The sequence below is a fragment of the Pan troglodytes genome, chromosome 15 (assembly GCF_028858775.2).
Source record: "Pan troglodytes isolate AG18354 chromosome 15, NHGRI_mPanTro3-v2.0_pri, whole genome shotgun sequence".
NCBI lineage: Eukaryota > Metazoa > Chordata > Mammalia > Primates > Hominidae > Pan > Pan troglodytes.
Window position 1 is genome coordinate 52,835,862 of NC_072413.2, and position 23,823 is coordinate 52,859,684.

The 23,823-nt window shown below is 40.6% G+C and overlaps 1 protein-coding gene and 1 pseudogene across 7 annotated transcripts in view; one reads left to right on the forward strand and one right to left on the reverse strand.

Annotated features, from left to right (window-relative positions):
* Nucleotides 1-454: 454 nt before the first annotated feature.
* GCH1 (GTP cyclohydrolase 1) overlaps nucleotides 455-23,823 on the reverse strand; it is a 60,662-nt gene continuing 37,293 nt past the window's right edge. Inside the window, exons 3-7 of one of the 7 annotated variants that reach the window (XM_009427837.5) lie at nucleotides 18,201-18,256; nucleotides 5,555-5,586; nucleotides 4,224-4,308; nucleotides 2,442-2,584; nucleotides 455-1,496 (exon numbers count right to left, since the gene is read on the reverse strand). In XM_009427837.5, the coding sequence (XP_009426112.1) occupies nucleotides 2,458-2,584; nucleotides 4,224-4,308; nucleotides 5,555-5,586; nucleotides 18,201-18,256 (300 nt within the window). In that variant the 3' untranslated portion in view covers nucleotides 455-1,496; nucleotides 2,442-2,457. Of the gene's footprint in view, nucleotides 2,585-4,223; nucleotides 4,309-5,554; nucleotides 5,587-18,200; nucleotides 18,257-23,823 lie in introns of all 7 variants that reach the window. The other 6 variants (XM_009427836.5, XM_063792927.1, XM_063792929.1 and 3 more) reach the window with 6 other exon arrangements.
* Nucleotides 17,735-17,850, forward strand: LOC112205500 (U6atac minor spliceosomal RNA; annotated as a pseudogene).

Genomic DNA, 23,823 nt, shown 5'->3' on the forward strand with positions numbered 1-23,823 from the left:
ACAAAACCCCTTGCACTAACTGGAAGTTCTGCCCTGGGCAGGCTCTTCCTAGAAGAGGGAAGGAAATCCTTTTCCACTCCCTGCCCCAGCCTACTCTTCCTTCCCCAACAGCTCCCACGTAGGAAACAGTGCCAGTTCCCAGGGGGCTGAAGTTACCTACTAAGCATTAAGACAACAGGGACATGAGGGCCACTCAGATTCCTGACTCTTATCCCAGACCTCCTCCTCCCATTACCTCAAGACAGTGAGGACGGTAAGACTCCAACCAAATACCAAGGAGAAACTGTCAGAACCTGGGCTTACTTCGTACTATAATGGAGATTAGTATTCAAATAGCTTTGATGGCTGGGAGAAGCCCTTATGATGTCTTTGCTGAAACAGAATACAGCCAAAATAATCAAGTTATTTAAATATTTATAGTGGTGGTTGAAAAAGAAACAACTTTCACAAGAACAAAGTTACAATAGTTTAATAATTTAAATAGGACCAACTTCAGGAACATACATACACATACATAAAATTAAACAATTTAATTTTGAACAGTGTATTGAAATACATCAAATTCTTAAAAATCCCCCAAATGGACTCAAGATCATGGATATGAAAAGGTAATTTTGAAGCACTAGAGACTAGAGTAAAACAGACAAAGTCATTACTTTGCATTTACTAATAAGACAACAGCCTGTGGATACATTAGACCTTTATAAGAACACTTCTAGGAAATGTTAGAACAACGAGTCATTAAAAAGGAATATAAATGAGTTCATAAAGATAAATGTATAGCTAACAATTTCTTTGGTCCTCGAAGTCACACTTGTTTTTACTTTAAAATGCCAAACATGAGTTGAGTGCTCAGAATTCTACCTATAAATGTCTAAATATTAAGCAGGCTAATGTTTATACTGGGCTAGATTTAAAAAGGTAGTCAAGCCAACCATCACTGTACTTAAACTCCAGAAAGAAAAAGCTAGGAAACAGATAGAAGTAGAGAGGAATGGAAAAAAACAAAAAAACCCAACACCTCCGCCATCTTGCCCCATCATAACCCAAATAGCATCAAAGTGGCAGAGATGGGACTAAAGTTGAAGCAAGCATCAAAGTTATTACTTTTAGGGTAATGGGATGAATTTGAAGAGCACTATGTCAACCAAATAATAAACTTCATGGAATAACTGTGTTTGTGTTTCTGTGGAGGAGTTGCGGTTTTGTTTGTTTTAATTTGGCCCACGCTGCCCCAATGGAGGAAATTTTAAGATAATCATTAATAAGGCAACAGCTTCCAGGATTAAAATACCTATACCATCTATAAGGAGTTACAATGAGGACAAGACCCACATAGACCACAAAGGAAACCGGGACCAGAAGCTTCCAGTGCATTTTCACAGATCGTTGGTACGATACGCTTTGGTTAGAACGTTGGACACAGCTCATAATGTCTTCCACCGTCAGTTCATTCTGTGCTCGTTCAGGTGCATGGAAGCTATGGTTCTGCAGACCTGAAAATGATGGGCACTCTCAAATGTTTCTGGAAATACTTAGAAAAATATCTTATAAGATTAAAAAAAAGAAGAAGAAACATTTTGAGGCATCTACATGGATCACACAAAGGAAACTCTCAATAAACCTATAAAGTTAAAACTGAGCTGACTAGTTATTTGCAGTGTGAGTACTAAGTCTCATAAAATAATGGCTTTTTTAAAAAGGCAAAAGCATCTACACTCTAAATGATATTCTTATCAAGGCACAGAGAGTTAAATGTCTAAATCCCTGTATGTTGACACAAGAATACACTCGTAAACAACACCAGGAACTAATTCCCTATTCTTGAATTTAAAAACAATAGAAGGTAGAAATGTGCCTTTTTAACTCACAGTAAAATCAAAAACATAGACATTCCACCAGCTTCCTTTGGTGACTAACATTACGACTGCTAAAAATATATTTTTAAATGTCACTGGTGGTTTAATAAACATGACCAAAGTGGAGTCTGTTGAACTTGAATTCACAGAGCAATACCGCATTAAATATTTTAGCACTTTCAGCACTACACCACTTTTATTGGAGGAAGAAAAAAAACAGTATAGTGGGCACAGTTCCCTCTCATTCCCAATGCTCCTATGCTTATGAGGCAAATTACTGTACTATTTGAAAAAAATACACTAATTCTTCTCCCTTCCCAGGCCCCTCTGGTTATCTGGCAGTGGTTTTGTGCACGTACTTACACTATTAGCAGTTCACTTTAATATTGCCACAAAAAGGTGGCAAGAAGAAAGTAGAGGGCTCAACCCTTTATTATATTTATTTGACTTCCTAGAAATAATTTTAAATATAATTAGTGACAAGGAATAAAGTTCACATCTGTAACAATTGAAAATGGAATGTACAAACAAGACCAGACAGACAGACAATGATACCGGCAGTACGATCGGCAACCAACGCACACACACTGAATGAAGCTCAGCTCCTAATGAGAGTCAGGAACTCTTCCCGAGTCTTTGGATCCTCCCGGAACACACCCAACATTGTGCTGGTCACAGTTTTGCTGTTCATTTTCTGTACACCTCGCATTACCATACACATGTGTCTACAAAATAAGGCAACACAGGTTGTTTAAAGGAGTAGACAGCTGCTGGTTTGGTTTTTAAAAGCAGGCCTAAAGATTAAATCTCAGCTCACAGTTCCCAAGTATATCAAAATATCCCTTCTTACACAAATGTTATCTATTAGGTTCATGCAAAAGTAACTGCGGTTCTTGCTATTGAACGTAATGGCAAAAACTGCAATTATCTTTGCAGCAACCTAAACTTTTTGTTCTTGAAGTTGTCTTGCAACTTTTATTTTTATCAGTAGTTGATCCTTAAAGCATCCAAAAAGGGGAAAAATGGAATTTTCTTCTGGGGTGAAAGTAATATAAAAGGTCTACAGAGTTACTTAACTTCTAGATCAAAAGAAAGTCAGAATTCTCACTTGCTCTGCCTTCAGGACCAAGACAGCACTATGCTAGCCTAGGTGTTCAAATAAATGCTCAAGTATACTGATGTCACCAGGCAGAATTCAGATAATGGTGACCAGATATCCTGTCTGAGCAACCTGGTGACATTAGATACCAGACATAGAACAGAGTTCACACCATGTCACAGAACACATACGAACTTTGTCCACACAACAGCTGCAATTCTCTTAACTCATCCTAACTTAAAGAAATGTACCAATTCTTGGCTTTATTTTTTAAATGTGTGACAAAATATTAGAAAAATTTGGCTTGGAGCAACAGAGAGCTAAAGAAGAAATCAAGAGAAGACATAAAATCAAGAAGACATAAAATCAAGAGAAGACATAAAAATGGCTATTGGCGCGGTGGCTCACGCCTGTAATCTCAGTATTTTGGGAGGCTGAGGTGGGCAGATCACTTGAGGTCAGGAGTTTGAGATCCCCAGCCTGGTCAACATGGTGAAATCCCATCTCTACTAAATACGAAAATTAGCTGGGTGTGGTGGCAGGCACCTGTAATCCCAGCTATTTGGGAGGCTGAGGCAGGAGAATCCCTTGAACCTGGGAGGCAGAGGTTGCAGTGAGCCGAGATCACACCATTGCACTTCAGCCTGGGTGAGAGAGCAAGACCCTGTCTTGAGCATTTTAAAAAAATGGCGATTGAGCTGGGTGCAGGGGCTCACGCCTGTAATCCTAGCACTTTGGGAGGCCGTGGCGGGTGGATCACGAGGTCAGGAGTTCGAGACCAGCCTGGCCGACATGATGAAACCCTATCTCTATTAAATACACAAAAATTAGCCGGGCATGGTGACACACACCTGTGGTCCCAGCTACTCGGGAGGCTGAGGCAGGAGAATCGCTTGAACCCGGGAGGTGGAGGTTGCAGTGAGCCGAGATTGCACCACTGCACTCCAGCCTGGGCGACAGAGTGAGACTCCGTCTCAAAAAAAAAAAGGCTATTGATTATGCAAATCTCTACACCTGTGCTTATAACTCCCTATGCCTCCACAAGCCCCATCCTACCCTCAAAAAATACTTCTCCCATACTCTGTTCCTATATCAGTAACAGTAAATGAAAGTGGTAAAAGGGCTTTAGGCTCAGGGATGGAAATCTACAGTTATCATGTCAGTTGTGTGGCATCACCTGGTGCTACAAAATATGAGAAGCACTAAATAGCAAGATCACTTCTAGTGCACCATTATGACGTTACTAAAGGCAGATGCAGACTTACGTTGCTTCAACCACTACCCCGACTCCAGCAGGCCGCAAGGCTTCCGTGATTGCTACAGCAATTTGTTTTGTAAGGCGCTCCTGAACTGTGGATGTGATAAGGAGCTCAGTTTGAGAGTCTGACACAAACAGCTGGAAGCTTTTTCTGTCTCTAGAACATTTGAAATCTTAAAAATCAGACTTCTGTGAGATTTAAGAGCCAAGACACACCAGCTTTTACCAGTCTGCTTTGTCTGCTGACTGGGCCACAGAGAGGCCCGGATTCAACTCCCTCACCTGAAGTACAGGGCTAAAGAGATCTCAGAACCCCCTGAAGCCCTCCAGCATCACTGCGGGAAGGAATTAGAATAGCAATTATCTCATACCTGTGCAGTTAGAACAACACAGTACTGGTTACCAAGCACCTCCATGGAGGTAAAGTAGTGCAGCAAATAAATAGCCTGCAACAGGGTTAACAAAGGGGCTGCAGTCCAATTATTGAATTGTGCTTAGAGCAATGTTGAAAACCAACAATTTAACCTAAATAATATAGTTCCTGTCCTGAATAAAATGACTTGTCTTTTAATTCATACAGGAATATTCATTGCAGCACTGCATCTATTTGAAAACTGATGAAACCCCCCAATATCTATCAGAGCAGGTATAGGTTACGCCAAGCCATGGCATATACAGTAGGATTCTAGACAGCCACCAGAATGAATGAGATAGTTACATGGATGTGGCAAAAATGTTTAAGATTTGTTAAATGAAAAAACGCAGGGGAAAAAGCAAGGCTGATTATGTATAAAATGAGCCCATTTTTGTTTAAACATAATCCAAATAAATTGATTTGAAAATGTAGGTATATGCATGAAAATGTGAAGGAATGTGCAAATACAACAGTGATTTCTTCTGGAAGCTTGAAACAGTAGACTTTTTATAGTCCTAAGAGGTTTTACATTTTTATAAGTCATACTTATCGCACTTGTAATAAAACAAAAAATACTTTTTGTGTAGGAAAAATGTTTTCTGTAGCCAGGCACAGTGGCTCATGCCTGTAATCCCAGCACTTTGGGAGGCCAAGGTGGGCAGATCACCTGAGGTCGGAAGTTCGAGACCAGCCTGATCAATATGGTGAAACCCCGTCTCTACTAGAAATACAAAAATTAGCCAAGGCATGGTGATGCACTCTTATAATCTCAGCTACTTGGAAGGCTGAGGCTGCAGTGAGCCGAGATTGCACCACTGTACTCCAGCCTGGGTGACAGAGCAAGACTCTGTCTCAAAAATAAAAATTTAAAAAAAGAAAAAAAAGAAAAATGTTTTCTGTTAATACAGATTTTTAAAGCTTACCTTGTAGTCTTCTACTATAGATTTCTACAATCCTAGAAAAGAAAGAATTGTTTTAGTTAATCACAAATCATTTGAAGTAAAATTGATAAGCCTTCCTCATAAAACAAAAAGGACATTGTTGAAGCAACAGTGGGCTGCAAGAGGAAATAAAGCTTATGGCAAGATGACAGAAAGATACAAGTACCACAGGGAGATGTAGTCTAAAGTCAACTTGATTGGATTGAAGGATGCAAACTATTGTTCCTGGGTATGTCTGTGAGGGTGTTGCCAAAGGAGATTAACATTTGAGTCAGTGGGCTGGGAAAGGCAGACCCAGACTTAATCTGGGTGGGCACAATCTCATCAGCTGCCAGCGAATACAAAGCAGGCAGAAATATATGAAAAGGCAAGAGTGGCCTAGACTCCCAGCCTACATCTTTCTCCAATGCTGGCTGCTTCCTGCCCTCAAACATCGAACTCCAAGTTCTTCAGTTTTGAGACTCAGACTGGCTCTCCTTGCTCCTCAAGCTTGCAGACAGCCTATTGTGGGACCCTGCGATCATTTAAGTCAATACTTAATAAACTCCCCTTTATATACATATATATATATATATATATATATATATATGTATATATATATATATCTCCTATTAGTTCTGTCCCTCTAGGGAACCCTTACTAATACAGAAGACCACCAACCACTGCAGAGTGGTGCTTCCTGATGTCCCCAGAAAGAGAATTAATGAGTCTCCAACTGTGACGTTCACTTAGGAAAAACAGAGATGAGTAACAAAATTTTAAAGTTCCAAATCATCAATTTTAGATCATGTCTCAAGTGCTCTGATTAATCATATTGTTTTATCAGAGCTTAAAATTCAAGTTAAAAATAAAAAGACTTTGTTAATTAATAGCACACCATGGTCAACTACTATACCAACTAAACCTATTAGGGGAATCAGATTGGAACTGATTAGACTTCTTCAGACACCTCTTCATAAGATAGGTTTATGTAAGCACTTAGTATGATTAACCCCCAAGAAATAAAAGCCTCCTGATCTTAACTTATAGCACAATCTGTCAAGTGATAAATTTTCTTTTTTTTTTTTTTTTTTTTGAGATGGAGTCTTGTTCTTGCCCTCCAGGCTGGAGTGCAATGGCATGATCTCGGCTCACTGCAACCTCTGCCTCCTGGGTTCAAGCGATTCTCCTGCCTCAGCTTCCTGAGTAGCTGGGACTATAGGCACCCGCCACCATGCTCGGCTAATTTTTGTATTTTTAGTAGAGACAGGGTTTCACCATGTTGGCCAGGCTGGTCTCGAACTTCTGACCTTGTGATCTGCCCACCACAGCCTCCCAAAATGCTAGGATTACAGGCCTGAGCCCCTGTGCCCAGCCAGAATTTTTCCCTTTCAACATCTTTCATTCTATTTATGAAATGTAAAGATGACCACGTGACTTATCCATTTGAAGATGACTATTCACACTGAGGACCTTTCCTTTAAATTCATGGCCTTTTGATCATGAATTCAGACTCAATTTATGGTTCACCTCCCTATGAGGCATTTCCTGGCTCTTCCCCCAACTACACGTCTCAGAACCGACAACTTGCTCCTTTATACCCATTACAGCCAACAAAGTCAGTAACAGGTCCGCCACCCCGTTTACCACTCAGCCCAGAGCTCCCTGAGGGCAGAAGCCATCCTAGCTCTCCTTTATCCCAGCAGTAGTTACTAGGATATTGAAGAAATATATTAATAGCTATATTCTATTGGTATTTTGAACAAAACCTTAGAAAGGAATGGTTTTTAAGCTCCTAGATAGGAGGTATGTCATATTTCTTACTAGGTCAAATTTCTGTGTATATTACTTCTGATAGTTTTTCAGGTGATTAGTTTGTTATATATGTAGGAGATGCCACTGATTTTAAAGTTAGTAATGTTTTCCTTCTCGTATTCACCATTCTTTTTCTGGAGTAGAACTTCAGGTGCCACATTGGACAATAGTGGTAACACTGGGCAACCATGTTTTGCTCCACACTTCAATAGGAATGCCTCTAGGATTTCACTACCACCCACAGTGCCTGCCTGCTTCTGGCAGACAGCTGCTCTCATGGCAGGAGGAACATTCCCATAGATTTTTACTGAGTGCCTACTATGTATGTGATTATATGGTGAACATGCTCTCTGTGCTCTGAGAGCTTATTATTTCTAAACCCTAGTTTATTAGTTTTCTTTTTCAAGTGAGGAGTAAATATGAAACCTAACACATCTTTTCAGCATGTCATGTAGCTTCCCTAGATTAAAAAAAAAATCTTTATTTTGCTGTCATTCTGGAAAGATAATTTGTTGAGAGGTATTTGCTGGGAACCGAATTCTAGTTTGACACTGATATCTATCTTGCCCTTCAGTATTGCTGTTGGCAAACCAATTCAGTGTAACTGCTGTTGCCTTTTAGATAATCGATATTTCTTTCTGTGGCTGCTTTTATATTAACTATATTTTATAAGTATATGCTGCAATATACTATGTTTTAATCCAAGTAGGGATTTAATTTGACTTATTTGGAATTTATTAGGCTTTCTGAAGACCGATATTTTGCATGTGTTCTAGAAACTTTTTTAGCCATTATCTTCTCTAACATTGCATCTACCACATTGCCTCTGTTATCTCCAGGAATTTCAATTAAGGGCATATTATACCCTCCCAGTCTTCCATGTTTCTTAAATTCTCATTCATATTTTCTACCTGTCTTTGTGTTGCATTCAGCACAATTTCTTTAGACCTTTCTTCCCAATCACCGTATTTCATCTATGTCTAATCTATTTAATGAGTATATTGGACTTCAGTTTCATTTTTTTAATTTCTAAAAGTTATATTTCATCCTCTTCCCAATCTGCCTGGCTAATTCTGCAAGTTTCTTATCCCTTTGTCAATTTTTGTTTGTTTGTTTTTTGGCACGGAGTCTTGCTCTGTTGCCCAGGCTGGAGTGCAGCAGCACAATCTTAGCTCATTGGAACCTCCACCTCCCGCATTCAAGCAATTCTCTACCTCAGGTTCCCAAGTAGCTGCGATTACAGGTGCCTGCCACCACACCCAGCTAATTTTTGTATTTTTAGTAGAGACAGGGTTTCACCATGTTGGCCAGGCCGGTCTTGAACTCCTGACCTCATGATCCGCCTGCCTTGGCTTCCCAAAGTGCTGGGATTAAAGGTGTGAGCCACCGTGCCCGATCTCCTTTGTCAATTTTTTTATATATAAGTAGGTTCTTTTTTTTTTTTTTTTTTTTCCCCCGAGACAGAGTCTCCCTCTTGTCACCCAGGCTGGAGTGCAATGGCACAATCTCAGCTCACTGCAACCTCTGCCTCCCAGGTTCAAGCATTTCTCCTGCCTCAGCCTCCCAAGTAGCTGGGATTAGCGGCACCCGCCACCACATCCAGCTAATTTGTTTTTTTTTTAATTATTATTATACTTTAAGTTCTAGGGTACATGTGCACAACGTGCAGGTTTGTTACATATGTATGCAAGTGCCACGTTGGTGTGCTGCACTCGTTAACTCATCATTTACATTAGGTATATCTCCTAATGCTATCCCTCCCCGCTCCCCACGACAGGCCCCGGTGTGTGTTCCCTACCCTGTGTCCAAGTGTTCTCATTGTTCAATTGTCACCTATGAGTGAGAACATGCAGGGTTTGGTTTTCTGTCCTTGCGATAGTTTGCTCAGAATGATGGTTTCCAGCTTCATCCATGTCCCTACAAAGGACATGAACTCATCTTTTGTTATGGCTGCATAGTATTCCATGGTGTATAAGTGCCACATTTTCTTAATCCAGTCTATCACTGATGGACATTTGGGTTGGTTCCAAGTCTTTGCTATTGTGAATAGTGCCGCAATAAACATACGTGTGCATGTGCTGGAGGCATCACGCTACCTGACTTCAAACTATACTACAAGGCTACAGTAACCAAAACAGCATGGTACTGGTACCAAAACAGAGATATAGACCAATGGAACAGAACAGAGCCCTCAGAAATAATACCACACATCTACAGCCATCTGATCTTTGACAAACATGACAAAAACAAGAAATGGGGAAAACATAAATGGTGCTGGGAAAACTGCCTAGCCATAAGTAGAAAGCTGAAACTGGATCCCTTCCTTACACCTTATACAAAAATTAATTCCAGATGGATTAAACACTTAAATGTTAGACCTAAAACCATAAAAACCCTAGAAGAAAACCTAGACAATACCATTCAGGACATAGGCATGGGCAAGGACTTCATGACTAAAACACCAAAAGCAATGGCAACAAAAGCCAAAATTGACAAATGGGATCTAATTAAACTAAAGAGCTTCTGCACAGCAAAAGAAACTACCATCACAGTGAACAGGCAACCTACAGAATGGGAGAAAATTTTTATGATCTACCCATCTGACAAAGGGCTAATATCCAGAATCTACAAAGAACTTTAACAAATTTACAAGAAAAAATCAAACCACCCCATCAAAAAGTGGGTGAAGGATATGAACAGACACTTCTCAAAAGAAGACATTTATGCAGCCAACAGACACACGAAAAAATGCTCATCATCACTGGCCATCATAGAAATGCAAATCAAAACCACCACAATGAGATACCATCTCACACCAGTTAGAATGGCAATCATTAAAAAGTCAGGAAACAACAGGTGCTGGAGAGGATGTGGAGAAACAGGAACACTTTTACACTGTTGGTGGGACTGTAAACTAGTTCAACCATTGTGGAAGATGGTGTGGCGATTCCTCAGGGATCTAGAACTAGAAATACCATTTGACCCAGCCATCCCATTACTGGGTATATAACCAAAGGATTATAAATCATGCTGCTATAAAGACACATGCACACGTATGTTTATGGCAGCACTACTCACAATAGTAATTTTTGTATTTTTAGTAGAGATGGTGTTTCACCATGTTGGCCAGGCTGGTCTCGAACTACTGACCTCAGGTGATCTGCTCACCTTGGCCTCCCAAAGTGCTGAGATTACAGGCGTGAGCCACTGCACCCAGCCTATTTTTTAATATATAGTAAGTCCTTGCTCAAGGTCGACAGGTTCTCGGAATCTATGACTTTACTAAAACACTGAGAACAAAACAAATTTTACCCTAGGCTAATTGATATAATAAGAATTAAGCTCCTACAGCATATTTCTGGTCACAAAAACGTCAACAAACTTCCAAATAAACACAAAAACACTTCTAATATTAAACACTAAAATAAATGTGAGCGATACATACATTTAAGAAAGATTAATGGAAAGATATTGATTTCCCCAATTATTCCAGTTCAAGGTCTCAAGTGGCTGGAGCTTTTCCCAGCAGTTCAGGGTACAAGGCAGGAACTGACCCTGGACAGGACACTATCCCATCACAGGGCACACACATCCACCTACTCTCACTCAGACTGGGACCACTCAGATCAGATACGCCAAATCACCTAACGTGTGCATCTTTGGGATGTGGGAGGAAACCGAAGCACCTGGAGAAAACTCACAGATGTGGGAGAAAACTCACAGATGTGGGAGAAAACATGCAAACTCCACACAGACAGTGGATCCCAGCAAGGAATTTTTTTTTCTCAATCATCATGAAATGACATTGAATGAAACAACATTATTCCAGGACTGTTATATGCCACTTTGCCTGAAGTCATTTCACTTCAGGTTGCAGTCTCCAAGAACCCATCGACAACGTAAAGTGAGGACTTACTGTACTTGTTTTATATCCTATCTCTGATAATTCTACTATCTGCCCTCTTCCATCGTGTTTGTCTGACTCGACTCATGGTACTCCTTGGAACTTCATCTTTGGGTATCCTTTCAAGCCTGGATAAAAGTGCATCAGAGAACATGCACTAGTTTCTGCTAGCTGCCTGCAAGGATACCTCTATGGGGATGTTTTATTTATTTTTATTTATTTATTTTTGAGACAGAGTTTTTGCTCTTGCCCAGGCTGGAGTGCAATGCTGCGATCTCAGCTCACTGCAACCTCCACCTCCCGGGTTCAAGCAATTCTCCTGCCTCAGCCTCCTGAGTAGCTGGGACTACAGGCGTGTGCCACCATGCCCAGCTAATTTTTGTATTTTTAGTAGAGATGGGGTTTCACCATGCTGGTCAGGCTGGTCTCAAACTCCTGACCTCAGGTGACCCACCTGCCTTGGCCTCCCAAAGTGCTGAGATTATAGGCATGATCCACCATGCCTGGCCTTATGGGGTCGTTTGAAACTAAATTATTCCATTTGATTTTTTGAAGGCCACACAGGTAGTACTAATTCTGATCCCAAACTTTATGAATGTGTCTATGAGTTCCTTTTTCTTTTTCCTGCTCTTCCTAGAATAATGCTAATAGGTAAGTATCGTCCTTGATTTGGGATGGGAAAAGGGAGGACAGAATCCAGACTTTGGCTTTAGTGCTAATTCCAGTGGATTCTCACTAGAATTGCCTCATGCTTCCCCGAAAGTGTAAAATGTACATATGCATTATATCTTGATATGCTGTGCCAAGAGGGGCATTATTACAATCTAGTTCACCACACCCAGCATCAGTAGTTGTCAATTTTAATCTAAACCATTCTTACATTCTTGGACTAAACATCCCTGGGTCATGTTGAAAACAGTACTTCTATACTAGCCTGACATTTTAAGATTCTTACAACTACATTAATCAGTGAGATTTGCCTATCATTTTTTTTTAATGCTGGGCTTATCAAGCTTTGTTATCAAGAATAGGCAGCTTCATCAAATTAATTGACACTTCACAGGTTTCTCTACGCTCTTGAATTATTTATACACATGCAAAATTAGTGGTTACTTGAAAGCTTGAAAGAACACTTAGAAAACTGACTGGGTCCAGGCACTTTCCCCCAAATCATTAATTTGACCTTTTCTAATGGTTATTAATGTATGCAGGCTTTCAAACTCTTGGTCCATTCCTTTCTCTCCCCATCTTTTTAAAAAACGTATTCATCAAGGTGTAAAGATTTATAAAGCATATTTTTAGTTACATATCGTCTCATTCCTAGATATCAGACTCCCCAGCAATCTATGATACAAGATTTTCAACTTGTAGATTTGTGATTTCTGTTCTTTGGCTTTTTCTAAATTATTCTAAATAAGGAGTTTGGACTTTATCTGAAAAGCTGTGGTGAGCCACCAAAGGAGCAGCATGATCCAATCCACACTTTAGAAAGAACATCCCAGCAGCTCATGAGGGCGAACTGAAGGACCCTCAGAGATGAGAGGCAGGGAGGAGGCAGGAGCTTAACATTCCCTCCAGGAGGAAGATAAGAAAGGCCCAGCAAAGACCTGCAGCAGGGAGGGCAGGAAGGCAGGAAGTGGGGGTGCTGCACCTGCCGGGCAGTGAGCACACACAGCAGTGGATGGGTTCTGCCTCACTCCTCACCCCAAAATACACTCCAGATGGAGCAAAGATTTAAATATAATAATGTGGCCATACAAGTACCAAAAAAAAAAAAAGAAGTTTGTGAACTACAGAAAAGTTTTAAACTTCTTTATGGAAATATAATACTATAAAGCAAAATCAAAAGACAAATGACGAGCTGGGAAGCATTGTCTGTAGCACCTGACCTGACTGCTTTAACATTCAGAGCTTGTGCAAACCAAGAATAAAAAGACAAATAACTCAGTGGAAAAATTAATACTGGAGCTAAGAACAGGAAGTGTCTGAATAGATTCAACCTCGCTCTATTAAGGAAATGCAAATTAAAATAGATACTATTTTTTACTTATCAGTTTGGCAAAGATTTAAAAGTGTGATGAAAAGTGTGTTGGCCGAAGTGTGGAGAAACATACACCACCCCTTATCTATGTATCTATTTATTAGAGTATAAACTGGCATGGTCTCTTTGGAGAGCAATTTCATAATATCAAAAATTCGGCTACCCTTTACCCATCAAGTTCCATACTAGTAATTTATACTTCAGATAGATTCAAAGCACACAAAGATACTAAAATTTGTTCACCAGGGTACTTTTTTACTTTTTGGCAATTCTCAAACTGCAAACTGTACTTATCTATAGCAAATACTGGTTAAATGAATTGTATTAATCAAAGAAATATTAGGTAGCTATGAAAAGAAACTTGGACTTTTTGGACTAAAAGATGTCCAAAGAACTTCAAGGTATTTTAAATTTTTAAAAAGCTGGCCAGGGCCGGGCGCGGTGGCTCACTCCCGTAATCCCAGCACTTTGGGAGGCTGGGGCGAGCAGATCACCTGAGGTTAGGAGTTCAAGACCAGTCTTGCCAACATGTTGAAACCCCATCTCTACTAAAAATACAAAAATTAGCTATGCGTGGTGGTACACGCCTGTAATCCCAGCTACTCAGGAGGCTGAGGCAGGAGAATCGCTTGAACCCAGGAGGTGGAGGCTGCAGTGAGCCCAGATAGTGCCACTGCACTCCAGCCTGGGCGACAGAGAAAGACCCTGTCTCAAAAAAAAAAAAAAAAAAAAAAAATAGCTGGCCGGGTGCAGTGACTCATGCCTGTAATCCCAGCATTTGGGAGGCCAAGGCAGGCTGATCACTTGAGGCCAGGAGTTCGAGGCCAGCTTGGCCAACATGGAGAAACCCTGTCTTTACTGAAAATACAAAAATTAGCCAGGCATGGTGGTGCACATCAGTAATCCCAGCTACTGGGGAGGCTGAGGCAGGAGAATCACTTGAACCCAGGAGGCAGAGGTTGCAGTGAGCCGAAATCGCACCACTGCACTCCAGCCTGGCCGACAAAGCAAGACTCCATCTCAAAAAAACACCAAATAAAATAAAATTTAAAAAAGCAAGTTGTAGTACAGAATATAAGATATGATCTTATGTTTGTGCTTGCATAAATATTTTCCAGAAGGATAGTGAAAGAAATCTCTAGTTCTAACTCTGGGGAATGAAAATAGGTAAGAAAAGTTTTCACTTTATTCACTCATTTGTATTTAAATGGTATGTTGCTTTTATAGTCAAAAAAGAAAAAAAAAATACTGCTCCCTCTGTAATCTAATACTCACCTCACTTACTCTTACTTCCATCAGTCAATCTGGTTCCCATCCACTGGAATAGGCCTTGCTCCTACCCTCTGACTGGTCTTTGCTCATGCATTAACTATACCTAAAGAAACTTCTCCCCCATTTAGAATTCTGCTCATCCCTCCACCTCCAGGTCTATTCACCTGCCAGGCCACAGCCATCATGGCTCCTCTGAACTTGGAGCTACAGCAGGCATTTCCATGGCACTTGCAGTCTTGCCCTGTGCACTCTCCTTGAGGGTGGCTGCCATGTCCTGCTTCTTTAGCCTCCACAGTAGCTGGCACAGTGCCCACCCAACAGGTCAGCCATGGCTACCTGAGATACTACAACTCTAAATTCAAGATTTCGCACATTCACTCAATTATTTATTTATTTATTTATTTTTGGTGACACAGAGTCTTGCTCTGTCACGAGACTGGAGTGCAGTGGTGAAATCTCGGCTCACTGCAACCTCCGCCTCCCAGGTTCAAGCGATTCTTCCATCTCAGCCTCCGAAGTAGCTGGGATTACAGGCGCATGCTACCATGCCCTGCTAATTTTGGTATTTTTAGTAGAGATGGGGTTTCACCATGTTGGCCAGGCTGGTCTAGAACTCCTGACCTCAAGTGATCTGCCCACCTCGGCCTCCCAAAGTGCTGGGATTACAGGCATGAGCCACCTCACCCAGCCAAGGCTCAGTTATTTCTAAGGGAAGAAAATGAATACATGTTCAATGGCTTTTCAGCAACAAAAGAAAGTTCTATTCAAACTAAGTTTATTCTAGAATTCTACTAGAGTTGAGCCAGATCAACTCACTTCTGGCATTTTCTTGTTACTTAAGGCTTTACTGCTTGATATTTGACTTCACTGGCACTGAAAGGTCATTCACTTAAAGGCAAGCATATAACAAACTTCACATACAAGATTAAAATGAGCAGTGAAGTTTTGCTAAGACATTCAGCTTTTATTCCTCTTCATTCTCTAAATATTCTTACTTCTTATAAGGAATAAGTAGTTGGATAAAATCTTAGTCTTCTTTTCTATTTAATAGACTCTTTATTCAAATTTTTTGCAAAGTATTTGAAAGCAACATACACTTGGTTCTTTGGCTTAATGTTCCATTTTATTCTTAAATTTTAATCCTATTAGTCTAAGGACAAATCCCTATGCTAATAATCAACTCCTTTGTATTGTTTCATAAAAGCTTAATTATTTGAGATCTTTTCCTTTCACTTGGAAAGGAAATAACTAAGATTATTTCCTTCTACCACCAGGTTGCCATTTATTGTATGATCTCACTGAATCACTCAAGAGTCCATTTCCCATAAAGTGTTAATCATGATCAACAGTTGGTTTTTCAGAGAAGGCTGTTACATTAAGACCAAGGCCTAATGTGATCTGCCAAGCTTTTTTACACTATGAAACTATCCATTACACCTTTCACATATGGACAGTCTGTTATAGGCATCAGCAGTGCCGGAATTTCTATATGGGCAAGGTATAGGGTTAGCAATCTTGCTGACAGGGAGGCCCAGGGGACTAGGCCTACAGCTATGTTTGCACAGTAAGCATGCTGATTTTACTTAGACTGTATATTATAAAACCATAAGAATAACCAATTTTAGTAAAGATACTTTTACTCACAGTTGACATGAAATTGGCTTAATACATCATTAGTTGAGAGTAAGTTACTGGGAAAGGAGTTGTTAATAAAAATTATAGTAAGATTAATTACTCCTAATCACTACCAACACACTTTTTCTCAGCAACTTTTCAGCACTGCCACCAGGGATGGATCACACGCAAGCAGCCAGAATGTTTCTGGATTTGTGCTAAGAGCCTTATTCCAGTGAAGCAATTACAGCTATGATATAATATTCTTTCATGGTGCCAAGCAGCCCTATCTAATAGCAAAATAGCTGAGCAGGAATGAGGTCAGAAACTGGGGAAGTTAAATTTGTCTCTTCTACCCACTTTCTTATTGATCCCCAGAGGAAATGAATGAGAAAGTGGAAGTGAAAACAAAGTAACAGGAACAACTTTAGAGGGCAGGTGTCAGATTGCTGGGGTAGTTTTTTTTTTACAGATTCCAACACAGAATTGAGAAATATCAGGACCACCATTTCACAACTGTGTTAAATCCCAGGGCCTGCATAAAGAAACAGGAACACATCAGAGCCACAGCGCAGTCAACTGGTCACAGAGACTCATTTATTCCTCTTCTTTTATTTTTATTTTTTTGAGATAGGGTCTTACTCCATCGCCCAGGCTGGAGTGCAGTGGCACAATCTCGGCTCACTGCAAGCTCTGCCTCCCGGGTTCAAGCAATTCTCCTGCCTCAGCCTCCTGATTAGCTGGGATTACAGGTGTGCACCACCACGCCCAGCTAATTTTTGTATTTTTAGTAGAGATGGGGTTTCACCATGTTGGTGAGGCTGGTCTCAAACTCCTGACCTCAAGTGATCCGCCCGCCTCAGCCTCCCAAAGTGCTGGGATTACAGGTGTGAAAGACGGCACCCGGCCGAGACTCATTTATTTCAATTATGATATGGTCACTATAACCTCAAGTTATTCAAACTTAGCTTGATTATTTTTGAAAAAAAAAGAGTAGGAACACTTTACCCGACCCCTTCCATCTTGTTCTTAACTTTCTCTCTCTCTCCACACACACACACACCTCCCAGTATTTCCTCCATCACCCAAAATTCACTAACTTTATACGAAGAAACAACAAGGATATTTAAGGGCAATAAAATATTGGTGGCTGGGGCCTACCAGAGATATCTGAACACAAACCCCCATGTTGACTTCCAGTTAAACACAGATGAACGTGTATGTACATCACCTCTCCTAAAACCCAAATAAAAAAGGCAGTAAGGGAATTTTTTAGGGCATGAACCCACAGGATAAAGAACAGAAAAGAAGATTGTAGCAGGAAAGAGAAATGAGAGCGAGGAGCGTGAACACTGTATCAGAATAAAGCTGTGCAAAGCCAAGGCAGGCAGTCTTGTGTTTGCAGAAACAAAGAACCTAGACATGAACGGACTGGCCTGCAGGACCCCTGAGATATGCCTGGAGGCATCCAGTGCAGAGCAAGGCAGGGTTGAGGCTGGGGATCCCACAGGGAAGTTTCATTACAAGTCTGAAAGCAGTGTTGTATGAAAGGAAAGAAGGTGAGCACTCCCCTTGACAAGGATAGAAGAGTCCTCAGGCCTGACAACAAGTCTGACAGCAGAGCACTGCAGCTAGACCCCTGCCCAGCTTCTTCCCCAACCCCTCACTGTTAGCTAAACCCCCCTTAAAGGATGGGGCTGGACTGAAGGTAAGCTCAGGACCTCTCCAGTCAGAGAAGGCTCTGCAGAGAAAGAGGTGGGCTGAGACTTCCAGGATGTATGTATCTGCGGAAGAAAGGGTGGGAAGTGGAAGAGGAAGCAGGCAGTAGGAGACGAGAAGGAAGGGGCATCTGTGTTTCAGACCCTCCAAGTCTTTAAGTTGCAATATGACTTCCAAGTTAGATCCATACAGGTAAAGAGAGAAAGCCTGATGAGATAGATTCTCAGCAGATGAGGGCAGGTCCTATAAACCTGTATTCTTGTTCACTGCACAGTCACACTTACCTCGCAAGTTTGCTGAGGCCAAGGACTTGCTTGTTAGGAAGATAACCAATATGGACCTTCAGAGAAGAGACGGAAATCATTAGCTGAGTGAAAATACAGTGCCTTCTTTGTGACAAAATAAGGAAATATAGAAAGAATATAGTACACTTTTATGTAATTTATCACAACAATGTATTACCTTGAAAACATCTGGAACTGTTAAGACTTAGAAAATGAAACATTTATATATGTATTTTTAAAATTACATCAATGCAGTAAAAGCAAAATATGTAAGTATGAGTCTATTAATCAAATAACAAACTTGTACAGTTGTCCGTTGGTAAATGCGGGAGATTGCTTCCAGGACCCCTGTGTATACCCAAATCCTGCATACTCAAGTCCCGCAGTTGGCCCTGCAGAACCTGCATATATGAAAAGTTGCCCCTCCATCTATACAGGTTTTGTATCCTGCAAATACTGTAGAATTTTTGATCAGTGTTTGCTTGAAAAAGAGCCATGTCTAAGTGGACCCATGCAGTTCAAATTCATGTTGTTCAAGAGTCAATTGCACGGCCCTGACACTTACCTGTGAAGTTGAACTCTTGACACAAATCTGCAAGTTTCTTCTTTATGGAGGAGAAACATTCTCAAGGAAAGGCAAATGATCTCATAGCAACATTAAAATGTATACAGGAAAGCCTCCTTTAAATGGCAAAAACTGTAAGCATAAGTATTGCCATTCCACACATCACAGCAGCCTTAAGATCCCACCGCAAAGCCCTGCAGCACAGAAGGTCTCCACACCCTTTTGTGCTTGGCTTCCTGGTTTCTAAGCTGCTAGAGAGTGCACCATCTTCCTTTTTTTTTTTTTTTTTGAGATGGAGTCTCACTCTGTCGCCCAGGCTGGAGTACAGTGGCCCAATCTTGGCTCACTGCAAGCTCCGCCTCCAAGGTTCAAGCAATTCCCCTGCCTTAGCCTCCTGAGTAGCCGGGACTACAGGCGCCTGCCACCACACCCAGCTAATTTTTTGTATTTTTAGTAGAGATGGGGTTTCACCGTGTTAGCCAGGATGGTTTCGATCTCCTGACCTTGTGATCTGCCCGCCTCGGCCTCCCAAAGTGTTGGGATTACAGGCGTGAGCCACCACGCCCGGCCCCATCTTCCTAACTGGAGAAAAAGGGCACTGCTGCCACCATGGCTTGGCAAGAACCTGCACCCTAAGAACTAAGTTTTAAAGGACCCAATATACAGCCAGGCCATTCATGTTATCTTAAATGGCACCAATTAATATCAAATATAAAAGTTACTCTTTTTGGGCCAAATACTACATACGAAAAACACTAGTTCTCTGAAAAGATTAATAGAGTAAATGGTCACTTGTAGGCAATTAATTAACCGAATATAAAATTAGAGACTCAACGGCATCATGGTTTGCTAACACTGTTTTCATTGTTCACTTACTATTTACATAATTGATCTAGTAGTACTTAGTGATTTTTTTCCCCATCCATTGGCACTATGCTTTAGGAATTTGAGAAGTCCACCTCATTGCCTTCCTGGTTGGCAGGAGGAAAAAGTAAAATAGCACCTGAACATTGAGGATTTCAAAGAAAAATTAGAGAGTTAAAACTTTCCCATGAACCAAGGTCTTCTATGCTGTCTGAAATTTTTACATTTCCATGCAGACACAGAATTTGTTCATTGTTTATACTATTTTTGGTCTTAAGATCCTAGGTAATTTAAATGTCCATTTCACAAAATCACTAAATAGGCCAGGAGTGGTGGCTCACACCTGTAATTCCAACATTTTGGGTGGATTGCCTGAGGTCAGGAGTTCAAGACCAGCCTGGCCAACATGGTGAGACCCCATCTCTACTAAAAATACAAAAATTAGCCAGGCATGGTGGCGGGTGCCTGTAATCCCAGCTATTCGAGAGGCTGAAGCAGAAGAATTGCTTGAACCTGGGAGGCGGAGGTTGCAGTGAGCCGAGATCGCACCACTGCACTCCAGCCTAGGCAACAAGAGCAAAACTGTCTCAAAAAAAAAAAAAATCACTAAATAATATACTTTTAAAACAAAGGTAGCAAAAACACAAACACTGAGGAAGTAATAGCAGAAAGTAACAGGATAAAATGGTGACAGGCTGAGTACAGAATCAGTGCCTTGGATCTGGCTGCAGCCAAGCCACTAACTCTCTCTATCCTCTTGAACAAGTCATAGGCTTTCTGTGTCTAATTTGCTCACCAATAGATTCCCTTTCAAAGATTCCTTCATTATTAATTGCAGGATTTCCAGATACGATATGGCTTCTGATGTGATGTATCTGGGTTTTCTGATTGCTTTCTCTTCTTTTCTTTTTAGAGACAAGGTCTTGTTCTGTCACCCAGGTTGGGGTACAGTGGCATGATCATAGTTCACTGTAACCTGAAACTCCTGAGCTCAATCTTCCTGCCTCAGACTCCCAAAAAGTAGCTAGGACTGCAGGTATGCACCCACCATGCCCAATTAATTTAAAAAAAAAATTTATTTTGTGGTAGAGACAGTCTCACTTGCTGGTCTTGAACTATTGACCTGAAGCTATCCTCCCACCATGACTTCCCAAGTCGCTGGGATTACAGGCATGAGCCACCTCACTCGGCCCTGATGTGATATAATATGAAGTCTTCAGCACCCTTATGAAGCACTACTTTTTTTTTTTTTTTTTTGACACGGATTCACTCTCTTGCCAGGCTGGAGTGCAGTGGTGTGATCTCGGCTCACTGCAGCCTCGACCTCCTGGGTTCAAGCGATTCTCCAACCTCACCCTCCCGAGTAGCTGAGACCACAGGTGCATGCCACCATGCTAGCTAATTTTTGCTTGTTTTTTTGTTTGTCTGTTTGGTTGATTGCTTTTCGTTTTTTTTTTTTTTTGGTTGGTTTTTTTTTTTTTGGTAGAGACAGGGTTTTACCATGTTGCCTAGGCTGGTCTCAATCTCCTGAGCTCAAAGCGATACATCCACCACCTGCCTTGGCCTCCCAAAGTGCTGAGATTACTGACGTAAGCCACCGTGCCCAGCCCTTACGAACTACTTTTATCAGAAATGTTTAGCCCTAGTCTTATGAAACTTTAGATCTAATCTAGTTTATAGGAAATCCAGAGGCTGAAGGAAACAAATCTGGAAGGTGGGGCACTCTGCTGAACAGCTGGCCTATTTTCTTTTCAGTAGAGAATGTTATGGGTGGGAGCACTATTTTAGAACAAAAGGGACTTAACAGGTATAACCAAATGCAATGTAAATACAAATGTGTGACTCTCCATTGGATTCCTGTTTAAACAAACCAAGAGTAAACATTTGAGACGATTGGAGAAATTTAAATATGAATTCGTTATTAGACACTATTTAAGAATTATTGTTAATTTTGTGATAGTGCTACTGTGGATAAGTAAGAAAATATTTTAGGGCCGGGCGCGGTGGCTCACGCCTGTAATCCCAGCACTTTGGGAGGCCAAGGCGGGCGGACCACGAGGTCAGGAGATCAAGACCATCCTGGCTAACACCGTGAAACCCCTTCTCTACTAAAAATACAACAACAAAATTAGCCAGCATGGTGGCAGGCACCCTTAGTCCCAGCTACTCAGGAGGCTGAGGTGAGAGAATGGCGTAAACCCGGGAGGTGGAGCTTGCAGTGAGCCGAGATCACGCCACTGCAATCTAGCCTGGGCGATAGAGCGAGACTCCGTCTCAAAAAAAAAAAAAAAAAAAAAAAAAAGCATGCACATGTACTCCAAAAAAGTATTGACAGCAGTATTGTTTGTAATAGCAAAAAAAAAAAAAAAAAAAAAAAAAAAAAGAGGCAACAATACAAAGGTCCACCAAGAGCAGAATAGATAAATTGTGGTATATTTGTACAATGGAATAAGATATAACAATGAAAATAAACTACAATGACAGGCAATGACATCAATGAATCCGACTATGTAGAACAAGAGAGGCCAGACACAAAGAGTACATATCGTAGAATCTTTCCACTTACATATAGTTGAAAAACAAGAAAACGAATTCATAGGGTTGTAAGTTGATAAACTGATACAAAGGATGGATTAGGGATTAAGAAGAGAAAAGAAATGAGGTGAGCTTCCAGGATGCTACACATATTGTAGTTGTGGGGGTTTCGTTGTTGTTTGTTTGTTTGTTTGTTTTTTTGACAGGGTCTGGCAGTCTGGCTCTGTTGCCCAGGCTAGGATATAGTGGCGCAATCTCGGCTCACTGCAACCCCTGCCTCTTGGACTCAAGCCATCCTCCCACCTCAGCCTCCCGAGAAGCTGGCAGTACAGGCATGCACCACCATGCCCAGGTAATTTTTATTTTTATCTTGGTAGAGATGGGGTCTCACCATGTTGCCCAGGCTGGTCTTGAACTCCTGGGTTCAAGCAATCCACCTACCTCAGCCTTCCAAAGTGCTGGGATTACAGGCATGAACCACCGTGCCAGCCTATTCTAGTTCTTGATCTCTGAAGTGGTAAGGAACACCCTTAAGTTTTATGCATTTTCTATCTATATATTATTTCCATAAAAAAGTGAAAAGATACAATACTTTAACAAAGACAAAAATGAAGCAAAGGTTAACACTTTAACTTTAGTTGATGGGTATATAAGTATTCATAACACTGCTTCTTGTAAGTCTTCCGTTTAAAGATTATTAATAAAGAGTCAAAATTAAATAAAATTATGATGGGGGTAGGGAAATGGGACAACTCTTTGTTCTATACCACATGTTCTTAAAGGTATGTTAAGTAGTCATTCCTAGACAACATCTAATAACTAACTCAGATTTAAATTCCTCCAATTGTCTCAAATGTTTTACTTTTGGTTTGTTTAAACAGGAATCCAATGGAGAGTCACACATTTGTATTTACACTGCATTTGGTTATACCTCTTAAGTCCCTTTTGTTCTAAAATAGTGCTCCCACCCATAATATTCTCTATTGAAAAGAGAATAGGCCAGCTGTTCAGCAGAGTGCCCCACCTTCTGGATTTGTTCCATTCAGCCTCTGGATTTCCTGTAAACTAGATTAGATCTAAAGTTTCATAAGACTAGGAGTAAACATTTCTGACAAAAGAAATTCACAGAGGTGCTGAGGAATCTAATGCATTAGATTCACTTTTCCTAATATAGAAAGGAATGGAAACAAATCCACAAATACCATAACCTCTGTCACAAGAAATTCTGCAATTATTGTTGCTCATGACATGCCATACATACATATCTATCTTGGATCAAACATTATTCAAGTTAAAATAAAGGGCATCTCTAGATTGGGATGCTAATAATAAATAAATAAAGGGTAAAGGTTTTCAGAGCCTGTAGTAGCTACAAAAAAAAAAAAAAAAAAAGAGAGAGAGAGATGCTACTTAAACCTCATAATTTTAACCTATGAACCTGGTATTTAACATGAAAGGCTTATCCTGAGAGCCTTCTGCTACTTTGGTTTTGTTTTTTAAGTTTCAAGTTATTAGTCAGGTTAATAAAGAATAACCATATATGTATAATTGTAAATACCTGGGATATCAGCAATTGGCAGCTAAAAATTTTAAATATAATTATTCTAATTGAAAAACTTTCACTATGTTTTAAATTGCTGGGAAACAACAAAGAGAACC